The following is a 19,475-nucleotide window of genomic DNA, read 5'->3' as shown; positions in this document are numbered from 1 at the left end:
TAATGGCTCTTTTTTCAGATAGCACCTTTTTGCAACCATGTGTTGTAGAAATGTATGCAGATTTGTATTTTTGCATCGGTTGAATTTTTGTAAAGAACACATCTCAAAGTTCTTAAGTTGCCTTTCAGCCTTCTGAATATAATATTCTTTAGTCAAGACCAAACCATCTCAAAGCTCTCCAATCTTTTTGTGTAAGGTTGTTAACTTTTTCAGGTTATACAAGAGCTTTTTCTTTGTGGCACACCTGATCAAAGAAAATATCTATGGGTGATCGACGGGTGGGCATGGGAGGGGGCAATAAGTGGACTTATTACCACCTTGAAATTCACCAATCTCTATCTCTTGAAACTCAATTTAGTTCTTTCTCATCTGTGAGCTAGATAATTAATGCAGGGGAGATGTGAAATACTAGGAGGACTGTCTACATAAAAGCCCAAGGGTCCCTACACACTGGGAATCTTGCCTTCAGCGAAAGTCCTGGGGTTCAGTTTTATATTGCTAAACATCTTATGGAGACCTCACTTCAAATTGAACAATGTCAAAATTCTCAGGTATACCAAAATTAAATATTTTAGAAAGTAGTGCTAAAAAATAAACTGAGCTTAATTGGTGTTAAATTTACTACATTAGATTTTGTATTGCTGTCAGTGATGTCTGTTAGCGCCATGACACCCCATTTCTCTTTTGGCTCTTCTTCCAACCTCTTCCTGCTAGTCCTTACCTTCCTGATGTAATGTCTAAAGGAATCCTGTACTCTGATTATTTTCTCAGTATTGGGTATGGATAATTTCTCTGAAGCGCTGGAATTTGTGTATGTGGTCCAGAAATCAGATGATTTAGGTTTATTAGGCTTATTATATATCTTCCGTCTGACCTGTTTCTCCTGACGCCAATTGAATATACGTCCAGACTCAAAGTCAATTTTATCCCTAAGAGATTTGTCTAAAAATGAGATGAAAATTGAATACTAATTATACTTATTCCTGGAATACCCAGAAATACAGAGTAACTGCTGTAAGTGAAGGATTTGGATAGTGGATAGTGTTTTGAAACGCATTGCACAAAATGCTTAATCACATTTAAATATATTTTCTATGCTTGTGTGACATTCTTATTTAACACTCATGTTAAAAGTCAAATCACATGTTGCTATTTACATAACACATATACTGTATGTGTTTGACGGGTTTTTCCCAATGCATTTGAATTGCAAACACGCCATAAGAATGCGGTTTCTGGCTGTGTAACACTCGGCACTTGAATTAAGTTTAGGAAAGCAATTCCAGGACAGTGGGGAGGAGTTTCTCCCGATAGCAGCTGCATTTGCACTGGGATTGTGCACCATGTGATTTGCGTGGTGCACATTTGATTGGGAGACACTCGCCCCCCCACTGTGCATGAATTGTGTTCCTATATATAATTCTAACGCAGCATGTTAACATAACCACTGGGGACCTAAACGTGCCTTTCATTACTGAGGTATACATACATATTACATTTTATGAGCAACAATTTGTGCAAAAGTCAGTATGATGTCCAATTCAGTAAACCATGAAAATATGAAATATGGATTGAACGACCAAATGAGGTCAACAGCTACTGCGTGACCTGAGAACAACACAAACAGACATATGGGGAAGGGAGGGAGGGTTAAGGGTGTGAAAAGGGTAAATTTTTGTTTGAGTGGGTTCAGATATAGAGTTATGTAGGAATGGCCAGTGCAGGTACCCACCTCAGATCAGGAGCTGCCACCAGTCAACCAAGCAACACCAGCCAGGGGTACCAGATCATGTGAAATGCCGCTAATGTGCCGTCATCGCTAGCCCTCAGCTCCTCCATGCGTCGGATTGAGTCGAGGGCTTCTATTAATTGAGCTTTAGTGGGGGCTTCAGGCGATATTTTGCAATAGGACCTGAAAATATAGATAGAATTGCCAATTCCGGAGATTGGATAGTATTTCTACAGCATATGTCATTATATAGTTTGAAAATCGCCTGCCAGAGCTCCTGGACACGTCTACATTCCCACCATATGTGGAGTATGGAATCCTCAACTTCCTCACAACGTCTGGTCCTTCAAGGTACATTTTGTGAAGCTTTCTGTACCATTAAGTATTTTATAGTTTAATTCTTGAAGGCGGCAAGAAATAATCTAATGAGTTAGAAGGAAGGCTTTTTACCACTGTTCTGGAGTAAAGGATTTACTAAGATCTCTTTCCCAGTTGCTAGCAAAGTCGGGCAGTGAATCTGCCATCCCCCCCCATCACAGGTCGCCATAGAGAGTCAAAGACCACATCGCCCCCCATCGCATTGGAGTCCTCTGTGAGGGGTCAGTCAATGCAAGGTTAGGTACGTCAGGGTTTCAAAGTAATGGGGATAGCGGGTCAGGAACCCCGAATAAAGGGCCACAGGATCATGCAAACTGGCACCAAGATTTAAACAACATCCCCAGTAGTGGCAACAGGTCAACATCCTGGTGAGTTCTTAGTGGTGACCACTAGAATGATCCCAGGGTTTTGGCACTATTAAATTCCAACTCCATCTCCATCCACAACTTAGAATTACGTTGGTGAAAGATGTCAAGAAGATAAGTGGAAATTGTGTCTCTGTGGTATGAGCAGAGGTCACAGAGGCTTGTACCACCTTCAGACTTGGGTAGAGTCAAGACTACTCATCTGATTTGGTGCCCAGATGAGTGCCAGACAAAGGACTGAGTTTGGGGGTTGAGACTGCCAATGTAGGACCTTGGAAGTGGCATTGGAATGGTTTGGAATAAGTATAGGAGGCATGGCAGAATATCCATTTATAGTATGTTTATTCTACCAAAAGATGATAAACATAAATGTGACCAACTGTCCAGGTCCTTCTCTATGAAAGTTGAGACTGCACAGGACAATTAACTTATCAGGAATAGAAGTTCCCAGGTATCTGATGGCAGGGAAGGGAAGACCGATTGGACGTGTAGTTGCTCGGATGTGGGGTGGTTGACATTGAGTAGTTCGTATTTGTGAGTATTGACTTTAAAGTTACTGACCTTTCTTTATATGTAAATTTTTTTCAAAATAGATGGCATAGAGGTCCTGGATGAAATCACATATAACAGTAAGTCATTGGCAAACAGGGACAACTTACATGTTCTACTGCCCCACGGGATTCCATGAACATCTGTCTTGGCTCTTAGGGCATTTGCCAGTCGTTCCATTGCTACTAAATATAGGAAAGGGGATAGATGGCAACCTTGTCTCGTCCCATTATTAATTAGAATGGCTCTGAAAGATTACCACTAACTCGCACTTCTGCCGATTTGGGCCTAGTCTTATCCATCATAGTATAGCTTCTAATAATTCCCATCTGACCCTGTCAAAAGCCTTCTCAGCATCAACATTGAGAAGGCATAGTTGGTCTGCTGAGATCTGGGCTGGCTCAGAGAAATAATTTTTCCCATGTTATCTCTAGCCTCCCACCCTGGTACAAACCCCACTTGGTTACAGTGGATTATCTCTGGAATAGCTGGCTATAGTCGAAGAGCCATAATTTAAATAGTTTCATATCTACATTTTAAAGCAAGATTGGTCTAAAGTCTCTGCATGAAGTTAAATCTTTACCCAGTTAGAAGAATACTAAAATATTTGCCTTAGGAAGGGGGTCCCTTTTGCTATCCAACTTCAGGTTTGAGGAAGCACAGGTACTAGCTCTTCCTTTAATTGCTTAAAGAAACGTGATGTAAACCTATCTGGTCCAGGTCTTTTTCCTAACTTAAGATCTATAATGACCTACCCAAATTCCTGTTCTGTGTAGTCCTGCTCAAGGGCTTCGATCATAACTGGCTCCAAGGATTGCAGGGGGATTAGTGGAACAGGCACTTATTTATACCTTTAAATTGGGGCAAGGTAACTGGTTGGAGGGGCTTTGAAGGGTTTACAATTGTTCATAATAGGAACAGAATTCATCACCTGTGGGGAGTGGAGAACACCTCTGTTTGGGGGGTTGACTGTAAATGACTTTGATGGGTTAGATGGGGTGGCCTTGTTAAGGTTCTCCAATCAGTTCAGGTCAGTTAGCTTGCGGAGGTAGATGGCACATGTGGAGGCGCCATGTTGGAAGTCGGGGCATCCGACAGAGCAGTTTGCAGTGTGTTCAGGTACTGGACAATGGAGCCCCAAACTGCCTCACGCAGTCTTTCCTGCTTCCTCGGACCCATGGGTGCTCTGTGGAACGTCGATGTGCCCTGTGACAGGCCTTTTCATCAAGGTGGGTGCTGGTGCTCATTGGCAAAGCAGCTTCACGTGGCAACTGGTAAACCATGCCCTGGAACCTGTTTATTTAATTATGTCCCCTTGTGGAAAGGCTATGTGCATGTCGTTTCATAACAAATAATCCTTTGTGATGATGCTCAAAATCACAGAACAACACAACGATTACCAGTACTAACAATAACAGAGGTCACTTAAGACCTAATCATAAAGGTGACTCCACTATGCCAGAGTGGTCAGAGGTGGCCCTCACAATTATTGAATAAATACCAAAAAATAGACGAAAAAAAAGGGAAATCCATGCCAATAATAATCTTATAAAATAGAGAAACTTTATTAATAACAAATTAATTCTTTAAAATGTACTAAAAAATTCCAGGAGAGACAACGCATGAAAAACCCAGGTAAGGTTGCACAGCTGTATATAGAGTAGTGCAAAGGGAGCGCTGCTCCTGATGGCAGTAATGTGTACTGCACCACATAACAAAAAATTCATGCCCAAAAACAGAAGTTAAGCATATAAATACTACAGATAAATATGCAGTTATTTGAAAAAATATCAGACCAAACAAGGATGAAAATCTGTGAAAGGGAGATCCTGTGGACCACAGTACCTGGTGTTGAGCCCCCGACGCAAGTTTCAACCCTTTGTGATGATGCCTAGAGGCAACAGAAAGGTGTGTGCTTCCCTGGGGGGCACTATAAGATCTGAATGAAAGGAAAAATTTGGCATTGTATGTGCTTAAGCATGAATACACTATGGATAGTAGAGTAGGAAGTCTACTGTCCCCAGCTTTTACATAGATTTCAACTGTATTTGCATTCTTAAGACACCAATAAAGTCTACGAACCAATCCCCTGTATGGATAACGTTAAAGTCACTCCTGATGTTATGTACAGTACATATGTAGAATAAGACATTTTACTCAGACTCTGGATATACAGAACACAAGATTCTATTAAATTCTCTTTGTATGTAAACCTGGCTCTTAAATGTTCCTTACTTAAAATAGTATTGGAGGGAAAACTAGATGAAAGACTTTTTATGGCGCTCCACTATACTCTGAAACATCATTATATGTTGGCATTGCTGACCAAACCCTTCCAGTAAACTTAGACCTTCAATTATATGGAATGAAACAAACATGCTGGCATTGTAGGGACATTTTTGTAAACTGTGTGGCCATGGCAAGTGTTGACATTGCAGGTTCTTACGGTGAGAACGCACTTGGTGATGTCACTACTGTGGTTTGATTGGCTAGCGGGGAACAAAGAGGGAGTTTATATTGCAATATGTCCAACAAACCCAACAAGTTAAATCTGTGCTCTTCACTCGTAGCTTCAGAACATTCTGAAAAAGGTAAGCAAAACTTTTCTTCTCTAGCATTCATTCTCCTCCACTCTATTTGTCTTTTACATGTTATTTATTTTATCACTACTAAAATGTTTACTATGAAGTGTTTAAGAGGAACTAGTATTAAATAAGTAGATTATTATGGAATGCTCCTCGGTCTGTATTAAAGTTCTCTAATGTTTGCCTTTAACCTCTAATAGCCTGATGGAAATGTCAGCATTAAATGTCTGAAATATAGAATCTGCCACTCCTTTAATTAAATCAAAAATGTGTGTTTTTATTTCTGAATGTTATGAAAATCCTAATTACGTTCTGAAGGAAAATTAATTGAATGCTTCTCAAGGCCCAAAGGCTTTGGGATTATTTCAGGCAACCTAGTACCACTCGGGAAGGTATGAGAGCCTGTGTATATCATTGTTGTAGCTCTATTAACAGTGAATAGTATTAGTAGTGTGGCGTTGGGGGTACACATTTAATGTTTATATTTAACTACAATAAAACACCTGGTTTAAAAACAAACTTGAAAGTGAAAATATACCATCAATGTAGATCAAACTCTTCTGATCTACCATAGTTTTGGAAGGATTGTGCAGCAAGGATCCCTACATTTCCATGATAGCTTGTTCGGAATATTGTATCATGCCTATTTATTAACACAAATATCAAAGTGGTGCTAAGCAGGCTTTGGGTAATTATGAGAGGTGCATGATTACAGTCTGAATAATGAGAAAACATCTTTCTATCAAAGATGCATTTTTTCTGCAGTTCTCTTAAAACGGTTTATATTGGTAATGTACATATGTTTATACATTTAATATAGTTCCTAAATATTCTTTTATCAGGTGGACAAAAAGCTTTTACTTAAAAGTTAAGATAAGCGAAAGTGTGGTTTTCCTAACATCCAACAGGGTACTTAAACTTTGCCCACACTAAAGGTTATAGAGTCAAAAGGGGTTATTTATCAACGGCTTTCCTGGGCTTTTTTTGCTGTGAAAAAGTCTCAAAAAAGTTGCATTCAGGATTTTTGGGACTTTTCACAGCCAGAAATTCTCACAAGACAATTTACACGCCTTGATTAATCTGGCATAACATAAAACTACTGGTAATGCAAGGCTTTGCATCACAGTGCAAAGCTAGATTCATGACTTAGGACTCTTGCAAAAAAAAAAAAAAAAAAGGCTCCTCACAGTTACTCCAGTCCCCTGCTGGTGCATGTGCTGGGAATTTTTATTTAATTTTGGGATTTTTTTATTAAATAATCCCAGACAGAAAGTAGACGATTTATTAAAGGGCCAAAGACACTGTGACTGTGATGGGCACTGGACTGTGACTGTGATGGGCACTGGAGCTCCAAAAATTGACATAGAATTGTCCGAAGGAGCTGCATAATGATAAATAACCCATTAAGTCTCTGTCCTTCCTAATTTATGTATACTGTAGTATAAGCTTAATCCCCTTAAACAAATATAGAGTATAAATGAATACGTAGCCAGTGGCAAAATGACTTACTGATGCTCAAGTGCAGGTACATATCTCTAACAACAACCTATTAAGGATATAAAAGCATTCAGCCTAGATTATTTAAAAAATCCAATCTTTTCTTCTCAACATAAGAAATGTTTCTGACACGTCATATTTTTAGGTACTAAATGGTGCGTTTTTCCCTGTAATAATATCACTTTTTAGATATGTTTTGTATTTACACGATTTGTTGTTGTACTGGGTAAAGAAATGTCAAATTGTAAATTTTCATTTTTTAATGGATTTGCCTACACATTAAATAGACTGCCTGTAAAAAAAAATGCAGAAGACATCAGGTAACATGTAAAAGTAGCACTCATATCTTAAATTGTCAAAATGTAGAAAAAAACATATTAACTTAAAATAATTACAATTTCTGCTAGTTTTACTCTTAGTTTTACGCTAGTTTTAGACTTAAAAGATAGTGTTCCTGTTTTGGTACCATGCAAATGCCCAATATATATCACTTATTTACTGCAGTACAGTAATGAGTACAATGGCAGTGCCATAGACATTGAATGGAGTGGCGGGATGCATACATGAACATTGTTTTCTTAAAACTCCCCATGGTCTCTAACAATCTATGTAATGTATAGTGGATACATAATTCTCACTGGAAGTTTAATTTAAGACCAGATGCATAACAATACCATAATGTTAATATAAGGTCTGGTGGTAGTCCTAATAGAAAAAATATGTTTTTAGGCACCCCAATCACATGGCCTTCAGCTTGTATATGCAAACTCAATGTGAAATGTCTATGTAAACTAGACTTTTTTTATATTTTGATCCATAAGTTGATTTTTTAACCAGAAATGCTTTACAATTAAAGGGGTTGTCTACGATTATATATATTATTCCTTTTACTGAGGGCCCAAGTGGCATGAAAATAACAAACAGGGTATATTTACCTCTTTCTGGGGGACCGAAGCAGCGCGGCACGTCCCATCACCCCAGCTTCTGATCATATACAGAGGCTCAGCAGTGATGTCATGTGTCCGCTACACAAACCGGCATTGACAGGAAGTCATGCACTAACAGAATGCCAGAGAGAGGTCAGCATACCTACTAGGGTGGCACGGTGGTACGGTGGCTGAGTGGGTAGCACTTCCTCTTTGAAGCACTGGGGTCCTGGGTTCAAATCCCAACCAGGTCAACATCTGCAAAGAGTTTGTATGTATGCTGCGTAATCTGTGTGCGCTATATAAATAAATAATTATTAGTTTGACATTTTGGACAGCCCCTTTAATCCTAATCCTACTGTCAGGTTCCCAGCTGTACAAGATCCATTTCCAGACTATGTAATGTTATATTTTTATCATAACCTTTTTTAAGAACTATAATCTTCCTAAGCAAATGTATTTCTTTTCATTAGGAGAAAAATGAAGGTGACACTCATATTTATCTTTCTTTGGGGTATCAGCAGTGCATTTTATGTGAGTATATAACATCTAGCAGAATAAAATCTTGTTTTACCATTTTAGTGCTATGAAAATATAGAAAATAAATGATATTACTGTTTAAAGCATTTTGATTTACTTGTAAAATGTGTACATTTATAGTCTAATAGACATAATATAATCCCCTACCCCCGACAAAAAATAAGAGAATAGTCAGCGGAACCTTAAACAGCTATTATAAGCTTAAACCTCCCCTGAAACAAGTCAATGGTCAACAATAGTCAACTGAGCCCTAAACCGCTAGTATAGGACATTAGTAGTTGATCATGGTGGATGGTCATGGGTCTGCATCACCAGGTGGTTTTGGTGCACTTCTACACTACCATTAGAACAGGTAGCAGACTGAATGACTGTTCTATAGAAGCTACTAAAGGTGTATGGATTTGATGAATATGTACTTAAATTTTGTCTTTAAGATAAACCGTTTCCAAAGGAAGTGGAAAGGAGATGATTCAGACGAAAAAGGGGTAAGTAAAAAAAGTGTTTCTATTACAGTGCAAATGACAATATAAATTCTAAAGCTGTGCTTAGATGTAACCCTTTAACATCCAAAACACAGTAGATTCTAATAACATTAATACAGGCGCAGCATTGAGTGAAAGACAGCAAAACCTAGGCCAGTATCTGCAAATTTTAACGGTGCCCAGGCAAAACAATCTTTTAAAGTGTTCGGAACAAACGCAGGGAGTTTGAATATGTGTGGGATTACCATCTATATATGTATTGGCAGAGAATACCTACAATTATATAATTATAGAGGAATACCACAGGCACCTCCTGTACTTTGGAAGTTGCACAGTAAATGATCATTAAATAAAATACATAGCCCAGTAAAAATGTGATGGTACAAATTTTAGAGAAATGCCAAATCTATATTAAAGCAAAGCCTTTTTTTGATGGACTAGCCCTTAGTTTGACCTCTGACCACTGCTTTTTCTTCTTTGTAACTTGTGTATGTAATATGGTTAGATAAATATCCCTTCCTCTTCAGAGACTGCATCAGTTGGTGTTATAATCACTGAACCACGGCAGTTCCTCCATGCCTCTTTGTTCTTTCATACAAAGATGCATGGATTGTTATTGTTGTTTCTGATAAAAGATCAAACTGTGATTTTTTAACTCTCCCAAATGTCTACAAATGGCAGAAGAGTTGGAAAGCTCCATAAATGGGAAGTCATTCAGATTCAGCCAATATCCATCTGTCATGGCTAGCTTTAGCTCACACGTCATAAAAAAACAAGTCTAAAATATTAAAGGAAATATACCATCAAAATGAAGTATGATAAACCTAGGACACTTACTCATAGATCCAGGCAAGGTGCCTATGGTAATCTTCTTATTTTGTTATCCATAGCCTTCTTCAAAATAAAATTTAAAAATTGAGCTAATGGGTCTGAAAATTATGCTAATGAACTAGTGGGGCCCACCCGGGCCCTGTATGAAGATCCACCATCAATCTTAAAAAAAAAATCTATACTTACCTTTGGCTTCTTCTCCACGCGACTCCATCTTCTCCTTTCTGCCTGGAAGTATACACTATGGCCGCAATATTTCATAGTGTGTATGCAGGGGCAGAAAGAGGAGAAGACTGAGCCGCAGAGAGAAGAAGAAGTGTAGAGCGTTTTTTCAAGAGAGGCTCTTCTGTGGACAATTTATTAATGGGGGAAATCTCTGCATGGACATTCTGTAAAAGAGGCGCCCTGCTGTGGACATTTATGTAAAGGGGGCATCTGATGTGGAGATTTCTTTAAAGGGGGGCATCTGATGTGGGCATTTCATTAAAAAGGGGCTTTGTGGTTTACATTTCATTCAAGAGGGCATCTTATGTAAACATTTCTTCAAAGGAAGCATCTGATGTTGACAATTAAAGATAATAATATTTACTTATATAGCAATATCAAATTCTGTAGCACTTTCATTAGAGGGGGCATCTGCTGTGGACATTCCATTAAAGGGGGCATCTGCTGTAGACATTTCTGTAAAGGGGGCTCTGTTGTGAACATTTCTTTAAAGGGGGCTCTGCTGCGGACATTACCATAATGAGGTGTGTCTGCTGCTGAACATTTTATTAGAGTAGCAGCTGAATTTTCTAACCTAGAGCTTATACTCAAGTCAATGAAGCTCATTTACTAAAGGTTGCGGTGCTCACTTTCGCCGGACTGTGCGACAGATGTGCACCTTTTTAGGGGATTACACGGCTTGCACAGGTATTTAAAAGTGTCTGCGCTGGGATTGTGTCGCACGCAATCCATTGTTTGGCACAGCTGCACTTGCTTACTTGTCACACAAATCGGGGGGCGTGGCGTTGGATGATCCAACGGATTATGACTGAGCATGGGATTTAACATTCAAGCACGTAAATGCACCACTAAAAAGATGGTGAACTCTGTCAGACCTGAAGCGACACATGCAGGATATTGGGCTACACATGCAGGATATTGGGCGCACAATCTTAGTGAATGGCGGCACAGTGCATTATTGCTGGACAATGCACTTTCTATGAATTCCAACGGCTGTATAAATGTGCCCCAATAACTTTTCCCAGTTTTTTTTTTTTTGTGGTAAAATTAGGAGCCTTGGCTTATATGCAAGTATTTACAGTATGAGTGGGAGTTCAGTTGCAAAGCACATAGGGTGGGCCAGGTGCAGCATCCACATCTCATACACTGTCTGGGAGATCTGGTCTGGACGGTAGTCAGGGTTTATGGTTTCATGCAGTTCGAGAGTGGGATTGGCTTTTGTAAATAGATGGGTTAATTACTTTTATAAACAGTACAAGATTAAAGATCTAGATTATATAGAATAGTATGGATGCTGGGGGGCTCTAGTTGTGTGAACAGTCCAGGGCTCGTGGGACACTTAAACTGGCCACTGACAGAAACCATGCACTATTGCTATTTCTAGTATGTAGCATCTTTAGCTCTCTACATTATAAAGTTTTATCATGGCAATAGCCCCACCGTCTGTGAGCTATTTTTCAACACTGACGCTGAATAAGACAAATTTCGTAATATGTCATATAAAGGGGTTATAAAATGGGCTACTAGTTAAAATTACAGTCTGTAAAAAAACATTTACAATGTTCTTCTTATTTTTAGGCACTAAGACATAGATTCAGCAACAACTTTTTCAGACGTGCATACTTTCAGGCACCTCCAAAATACATAACTTATGCTAAGGTAAGAACAAGCAGCCTCATGTAGCTTTCAAGTTTTCTTTTTAATATTGTATAGTTGTAACCAAAAATGTACATTTTCACTGGGAGACATCTACTGAGATACCGCAATACAATATCCTTAGTGAGGATCACTAAATAATTTAATAATTTAAGAGTGTAGATAATCTAAAACATAACTTTTAAAAGCTTTCTATTTAAGATCAGGTGAATATGTGATATATAATACGGAAAAAGAAAAGCCCATTGGCTATAAAATATGGAGTCTGGCAAACTTTAGATTCTGGGAGGATTAATATCTCATACACAACTTCCTCCTATTTATACCCCTCAGATGGAGATGGAGTATTCCCAATTTATGCTCACAGTGTTAGACCTCATTCAGACGGCCGTCTGTGGGGATGTATATACGGCTGCAAATTTGTGGCCACATATACGTCCCCATAGACGGCAATGGTGGCCTGGCGGTGGTATGTTCTGTGCCGTACATCGGGAAAAGATAGAGCATGCTCTATCTTTCCCAGTGTGTGTGGCCGTGCACCGCTGTTTTCCATGGACGGGTCACCACCTCCTCCCCCTCTCCAGTGCCCAGCGGGCATACCGCCGTGTGAATGTACCCTTAATGTTACTGCAAACAACACAATTTTCAGGGCCATCCATCTAAAGCTCTGCCTATCAATATGTATTGGTTAGAGCTAGGAGCTTCCACAACAATATTACTATAGCTCCTCAAGCAATATTTATTGGAAATGAGCTTAGTGGGTTCTTCAGGAGGAAGTAACAAGGTTTACACTACAGTATGTACTGACTAAATAACAAAGATGCTGGCGTCCTGATGCTGGACGCCAGTGGCATGATAATAACTGCTGCCGCAGCATGAATGCTAGGGCTATGCACTCCCTAACCCCTCCCCCATCCGCCTTTCAGAGGTCTGCCCACCTCACAGTCCTGATGTCAGAGGGTGGGGCAAGTACACAAAGCAAATGGGGAGGAGGAAGTGATGGAGTCATCAACTAATGACACATCAGGGGTAAGCATCAACTTATCTTTTATAGACAGGTCCCTTTTGTTCTGGAACAGGTGGTCTTCCAGCTATTCAGACTGTAAGAATCCACATGGTTAATAATGCCACTGAACAGTACATTCAGGAGAAGCGGCCCACACATTATTGCTATAATAAAACACACGGTGGTAAACAATAAGGTACTTTAGGCATCTGTATAGAAGAAAACATGATAACACTCCTACAAAAGGTGGATATTAGAATGCAAATCTCCAAATATCCCTTAAATCCACCATGAGACAACCTAATTGAAGATCTTAAAGGTGAACACGTTAAGTATACAAGAGGGGTGAGAACCAATGATGGAAAGAGTTCCCCCATGTATGCCCATGCAATGGTATATAAACAGGACGTAGGATATAAAGGGTGAAAAAGAGATTTAAGCCTTATTTAATCCGTTCAGTTTGACAGTTTGTAGAGGAAAGATCCATTGTGATTCTTTTCTTTGGATCTGATTATCCCAGTCACCCCTTCTCGGGCTGGGGAGTAATCTCTCCAGTTTTTAGCCAATGGGCTTTGTGTGTTTCGAATTATATATCACAGATTCACCTGATCTTAAGTAGAATGCTATTAAAAGTTGTGTTTTAAGAATATACATCATGTAAAAATTGGGCTTTTGCCACATTAAAGTATTATAAAGTTGCCACAATATACAGTAAACAATAGCATCAAGTCAAGTCAGTTAACACATGAAACTATTACTTTCCTAATGGATAAGAAAATGGAGATACTTACATGCAAATTAATGCAATATTCTTCCTAACAATTTTGTGGAAGAACACAACTAACCATTCTTGTACTTCTATATAATTTCTACAACAACATTATTATTTTGTTTTTACCATTAAATAAAAATCTCCTGATATTTTATTTTGTAGGCAAGTGATTCTTCAGAGGAGAATGAAGATAGCGATGAGGTATGAAAATATTCTGAAACATGCATTTTTTTAAAAAAAGTTTAAAAAGTTTTTTTTAAAGAGTTACTTTTATAGTATTAGATTCCCACACACCATTGTTTTTTAGTTACAGCTCCTTGTGAATATCACAGTTATTTTTTCAACTTCATGGATTGCAAACACCAACTTTCTATTCATTGCTTTTTATTACAATGTAACATTACAGAACTTCATTACAGAAAGAGATACAAACACATGTTAACTACACAGACTTTTGAAATGGACTTACTTGGATGCTATACTATTAAGGCTCTTTTAGGCACATTTTTTCATCCTAAGGCTACATTCACACAACCGTATGGGGGACGTATATACGGCCATCATATATATACGCCTTATATACGTCCCCCATAGACAGACATGTCCTATCTTTCCCCAGAATACGGCGCCATGCGTCATATAACACTATGGAGAGGGGTAGGAGTGAGCAGCCTTCCTCCTCTCCCCGGTGCTGACATGAGCTACGGTACGGCGGGCACACATTGTGTGAATGTAGCCTTATGCAGTGAAAAAAACACTACTAAGACCCAATTTAGTAATTTAAGCTATTCAATGATCTGTTTTGTTTCACAGACCTAAAGCCTATGAGTAAAAAATCTTTGCACTACACTTCTCATATGTACCTCTTTCTTTCCCATTAAAGCATGTAGGGCTAAATAAAAACTTTAGATGTCATGTCATGTGTTGTCAATGTGCAGTCCATTTATCACTCACGTAATAATTGGAAAGTCAGACAGAGACAAAATTGTATTTTTATATGTTTTTTTATTTGTTTTATTGTCCAAAAAACTGATCTTAAAATCAACCTTAAAGGGAACCTGTCACCACATTTTCAGAAATACAGCTAATAACAGGTTTCCATAGAGGGCTAGTAACCAACAGACACCCTTCTAAAAATAGTTTTCCTTACATCCCCATAAATTAATTTTATCTTATATTACCTGGCCCCTCTCATCTACCATGCCTTAGGCCTCCTTACTATGCAGCAGTTCATGTCATGTGATCAAGATGATGTCATTAAGGTTCTATACTCTATACATTTCCAAAATGTACCCCATGTATGTACCTGAGCACATGAAAACACAGTGTGCCTCAATAGACTTCTACTCCTCTGCATCCTCTATGTAGGCATTCTATGATTTCATGTCCAGGCCAGGATGTTAATTCAATATAATGCACATGAATCAGTCAATAGGAAAAATACAGGGTTTGTCATCCCACAGGGAACATAGTGTTTTGCTCCAATTAGTTGACTGACAATCCTGCAGCGAATTCTAGACGCGTTTCGGGTTGTCTAACCCCTTTCTTTGCAGGATCGTCAGTCAAGCCTTGTGAAAGACACCATTCAGAAGCAGTGACATTATAAGCAGCTATCGGAGACTTAATAAGTTGCAGCCGCCAAGTACTAACAAAAATATTGTGGAAGCCAGCTACCATGCATTGACGTCACTACAATTAAGCATTAGGACCTAGTAGACTCCCTGAAGACACTCCAATACACACTCAGCTGATGGCGCACAGGAACAGAAGAGAAGACGATAGGTTTAGGCGTCCTCTCGCCATAGATGAGGTATCGTTACAATGCTGCATCAGGATCCTCCAGTAGAACATTACATTGAGAGGAAAACACAGGTAACATACCTTTCATTACAAGAACTACATGCTTGCATCATTTGTCCTAAATATAAACAATATACAGGACAGTTCATCTCAATTTGGACATTAGGTGTTTATATGGTATTAATACCAGAGATGTACCTATATTGAGCAGTAGATGTTAAATATAAGTGGAATACCACACTGGTTATTTAAGCTCAACTAATTGGAGCGAAACACTATGCTCCCTATGGGATGACACACTGTATTTTTTCCCATTGACTGACAATGTGCATTATATTGAATTACCATCCTGGCCTGGTTTATTTATCGTTACTTTTAGATATAAGTGTTTTGATTTTTATTATGAATGTACATATATTTTATCACTATTGCACTTTGTTGCCTATTTATGTTTACAATGTAAACTTTATGATACAATACCAGTGATTATTGAGATACAAATTGTTTACATAACCTGGTAGAGCGATACATTTTACTATATTTTATTTATTTTATGTAATAAATACATGTTGGTTAGACAGAATTAAGTAGTGCATGATATTTTCTCTTAAAAATAGGGTATATTTTGCAGCTATAAATGGTATGGGACCTTAGATGGCATTGCCCTGGTCACATGACATGATTGGAACACAAGGCACAGTTTAAAAAAATGAAAACAATATTTCCTACAAATAGAGTTTTATATGTCTGTGGTTGAATATTGCCAGACAGTCCCTAAATACAAGTAGGCAGGGCAGTGATTTGAAGAGATACAGTTCTGTCAGTCAAAATAAAGTGGGGCAGCCCAGGAGAGGAGAAGAGTCATGAGATAAGTGTCAAGAAGGCTAATTTGCACATCAGAAAAATGGCTGTAATTAAGTAACAGGGGCACATTTACTAAGGGCTTTACGCCAGTTTTCTGTCAAACATTGCACGTTCTTTTTAATGGAAACGGCTGTATTTAAGAAGTGGCTGCACCACAAATGTGTCACACCTTCTTTTATAAGATTTACATATCATTTTTAACTGTTTAAAAACTGTATCTACAAAACAAGTTTAAAAACAAAATTGACAAAAGAGTAGCAGAATAGGGTTAAAAGCAAGAAGGAAAATAAAGAGCAAAATGGCAGCCAAAGTTCATCCACTTCTATTATTATGCATTTTACATAATATACTTAATTGTAATAAATTCGTAAGCCCAGAATACAAAACAAAATAGTATGCAATCTTCTATCCTGTTTTTAAATCCTGTGGTTTTATGACTCATTATAAGGATCTTTTCCCAGCAATGTATTCTTGCTTCTAAGCGACCATGGAGGTTAACCTCAAACACAACAGAAGGCAGAGATACGCAGTCCTGGCTCTATACTTCTACTCCACATGACTGTGCTAAAATGAAGACAGAAGTCAATATGACATATTTATTTGGTGGAATAAAGAACTCTCAATAAATAAGCAAATAATAACAGGTTTAAAGGGTCATGGTACATACTCAGCATAACAATGGGTGAAAAAAGAAAGATACAATATGACGTGCCTTATCGGCATATATACAATACTAAACTTGTTTACCGTTTTTTATTATAAATTTTCCTGGTATTATATCAGTTACAGTAACATGTCTTATTACAGCAAGAGGAATCGGTAGATGCTGGCAAGAATGGTAACAACGCTGCATCAGAGGAAACAGGAGCAGAGGAGTCAGAAGGTAATGGGGCAGAGGAAGAGGCCGAATCTGAAGGTGCCGAGGAGGAGAATGGAGGAACTTCTGCTCCAGAGGTAAAAACTGTTCATTAAACCTATTAAGCAGATTTATCAGAACTTGTCCTTCTGCAAAGAGAAACTAGGGTCCATAACAATAAATCTGGTGTTTTACTTCTGATATGCAAATGAATATGATTAGTCTCCAAGGACAACTGCTCAGCATTTTCAATAAATAAATGTTATCACATTAAAGTTTTAAGGACTCACATTTTACTTGTCGCAGACTGGGCCTTTACAAGGGCCTATAAGGCTACTCTATGCCATGGCCTACTATGGAAAACCTCAGCATTGCCTGTGATTAGTATTCACATTTATATTTAATTATTTTTCCTTTTTTTAAAAAAAAAAAAGGAATATTTTTACCTATTGTTTATAAGGTTTATAGAAATGCATAGGCATGGAAGGTAAGTTATATGAATACATAAGGTTCTGGGGTATAATGTAGAAGAAAGAGGTAACAATAAAAGGTTAGTTTTGGAAAAGTGGAAGAGATTAAAGAATGTGAGAGGTCTCCACATAGATATATGTTCTTAGAGAAGTAATGTAGAAGTTAGTGTTAACCTGTTTGCCTGAGGTATGACATTCAAGAAAAGTGGTGCAACTTGAGAGAGTCATTCATTTGAGTCATTTTTATGACAACTATAAGCTGGATCTCAAACTTCGTCAACCAGAGCTGTGACTAAACACAATATATATTTTCTCCTGTAAATAGGTAGAAGATAGTACTGCAAGTCAGAATGAGACAACAACTGATGATGGGCTACAGGCAAGCACAGCCCAGGAAAGTAGTACTGAAGCACAACCTACACAAGTCGCTACCATTGCAGAAACAGTTGGAATACCTACAGAGCTCCCTAAGAATAATGATTATGAAAACCTAGGAACTGAGGAAGGTAGCAATGGTGGCGCTGCAAGCACTGCCCCTATATATGAACCTGAGAATAATGGGTATTATGATGAAAATGGCTATTATTATCATGAGAATGAAGTTGATCCTAGAGGAGTAAAAGGTGATACGTATGGAAGATACGAGGATGATTATCACTATAGAAACCATCTGCATCAGATCTATGCTCAGCAATACTATCAGCATTATTATCAGTAGACACAAACCCTTGAAAAAATCATCACTTTCATTATTTGTTCATGCAGTATGTTTAATTATTGGAGTTCAGCACTCCAGAAAGATCATAGAACAAAACTACTTTGTTATATTGGTAAATATTCATTGGATCAGTCTTATCTGATTGTCCATCTCAGGTATCTCACTTTCCTTATTCTAGAGTGCTACAGGTTCCTCTATCACTGGAAGAGCTCTCAATGGTCATATATTAGAGAAACGTAACTGTATTTGTATGTAAGATGGATAGACAACCTTGGTATATTCATATTTTTTCCTCATAAAATAAATTATTACATTTTTTTTTCATTGGGTCACAGTAAATAAAAAAAAATTTCAAATGGATTATGTATTGTGAAGAAATCTGACAAACCTCTGTGAATTACATATTTGTGATCAATGGCAAATGAACCACTTGATGTTTTGTGGGGAACCTTTATTAGCCATGTGGATGCATATCTGTGAATAACCAAATGCCCAGAGTGACTATTTCTTCACTCCTTTTAAACCTAATAAAGAGATATATATGAACATATAAACCTAAATATGTATTCCATAAAATATGAAAAAAAACGTAATAAAATATTTGCTCTCTATTCAAGTGTTGTCTTTTTGCTCAAGACGTAGATATAATTAAGGTATTGGTTCTTCATTGAAATATTCATGGAAGAAGGTATGCTTCACTTGAAGGGGTTGTTACCAGGAATGAAGGTACTGTGTTTGAATGAACCTTCACTACTATCTTTATATTTGAATGAAGGTTAGCAGTTTCATAAGTGGTGTAATATGCTATACGTTTAAATGCATTTAAAAAGTTCCAATCCCCTCAATGATCCACAGCAGCCATGCTCCTGATGCTTCTTGGACCCCCTTGAATCTGAAAATGCTTCTCAGCAAATGATTGGAGGTGACCTACCTCAACTGGTGACACAACTAAACTTCTTATGGAGGTTTTCCTTGGTGGACCCCCTTAAAAGGCATACAAAGTCTTGAAGCCCACTGGGGATCCCAGGATAAATATATGTAATTACATTTCCAGGACGAGAAAACTATGCCTCAATGCAACCTTTTAAAGGCAGTTCCCTCTACACCTATGTCTGACTTAAGAATCCTACTGACATAATGGGGGTCATTTACTAAGGGTTTTCCCGACATGTTACCCGAATATTTCCGATTTGCGCCGATTTTCCCTGAATTGCCCTGGGATTTTG

At 38.2% G+C, this 19,475-nt stretch overlaps 1 protein-coding gene across 1 annotated transcript; it reads left to right on the top strand.

The window, feature by feature from the left end:
• The first annotated feature begins 5,532 nt into the window (after positions 1-5,532).
• Positions 5,533-18,849, top strand: IBSP (integrin binding sialoprotein). The gene is made up of 7 exons (XM_072126608.1): positions 5,533-5,612; positions 8,503-8,563; positions 9,004-9,054; positions 11,686-11,766; positions 13,704-13,742; positions 17,013-17,159; positions 17,857-18,849. The coding sequence occupies exons 2-7, from the start codon at positions 8,510-8,512 to the stop codon at positions 18,247-18,249; spliced, it is 765 nt and encodes a 254-aa protein (XP_071982709.1). The 5' UTR covers positions 5,533-5,612; positions 8,503-8,509; the 3' UTR covers positions 18,250-18,849.
• The last annotated feature ends 626 nt before the right edge of the window (positions 18,850-19,475 follow it).

This window comes from Engystomops pustulosus, chromosome 1, assembly GCF_040894005.1.
Source record: "Engystomops pustulosus chromosome 1, aEngPut4.maternal, whole genome shotgun sequence".
Taxonomy (NCBI): domain Eukaryota; kingdom Metazoa; phylum Chordata; class Amphibia; order Anura; family Leptodactylidae; genus Engystomops; species Engystomops pustulosus.
This window is presented reverse-complemented; position numbering and strand designations above follow the sequence as displayed.

Excerpts from the sequence above, each read along its gene's own strand:
- IBSP (XM_072126608.1), top strand. The coding sequence starts at position 8,510 with ATGAAGGTGACACTCATATTTATCTTTCTTTGGGGTATCAGCAGTGCA. Across the intron at positions 9,055-11,685 it reads ATGATTCAGACGAAAAAGGG|GCACTAAGACATAGATTCAG; the intron begins GTAAGTAAAAAA and ends TCTTATTTTTAG. Across the intron at positions 13,743-17,012 it reads AGAATGAAGATAGCGATGAG|CAAGAGGAATCGGTAGATGC; the intron begins GTATGAAAATAT and ends GTCTTATTACAG.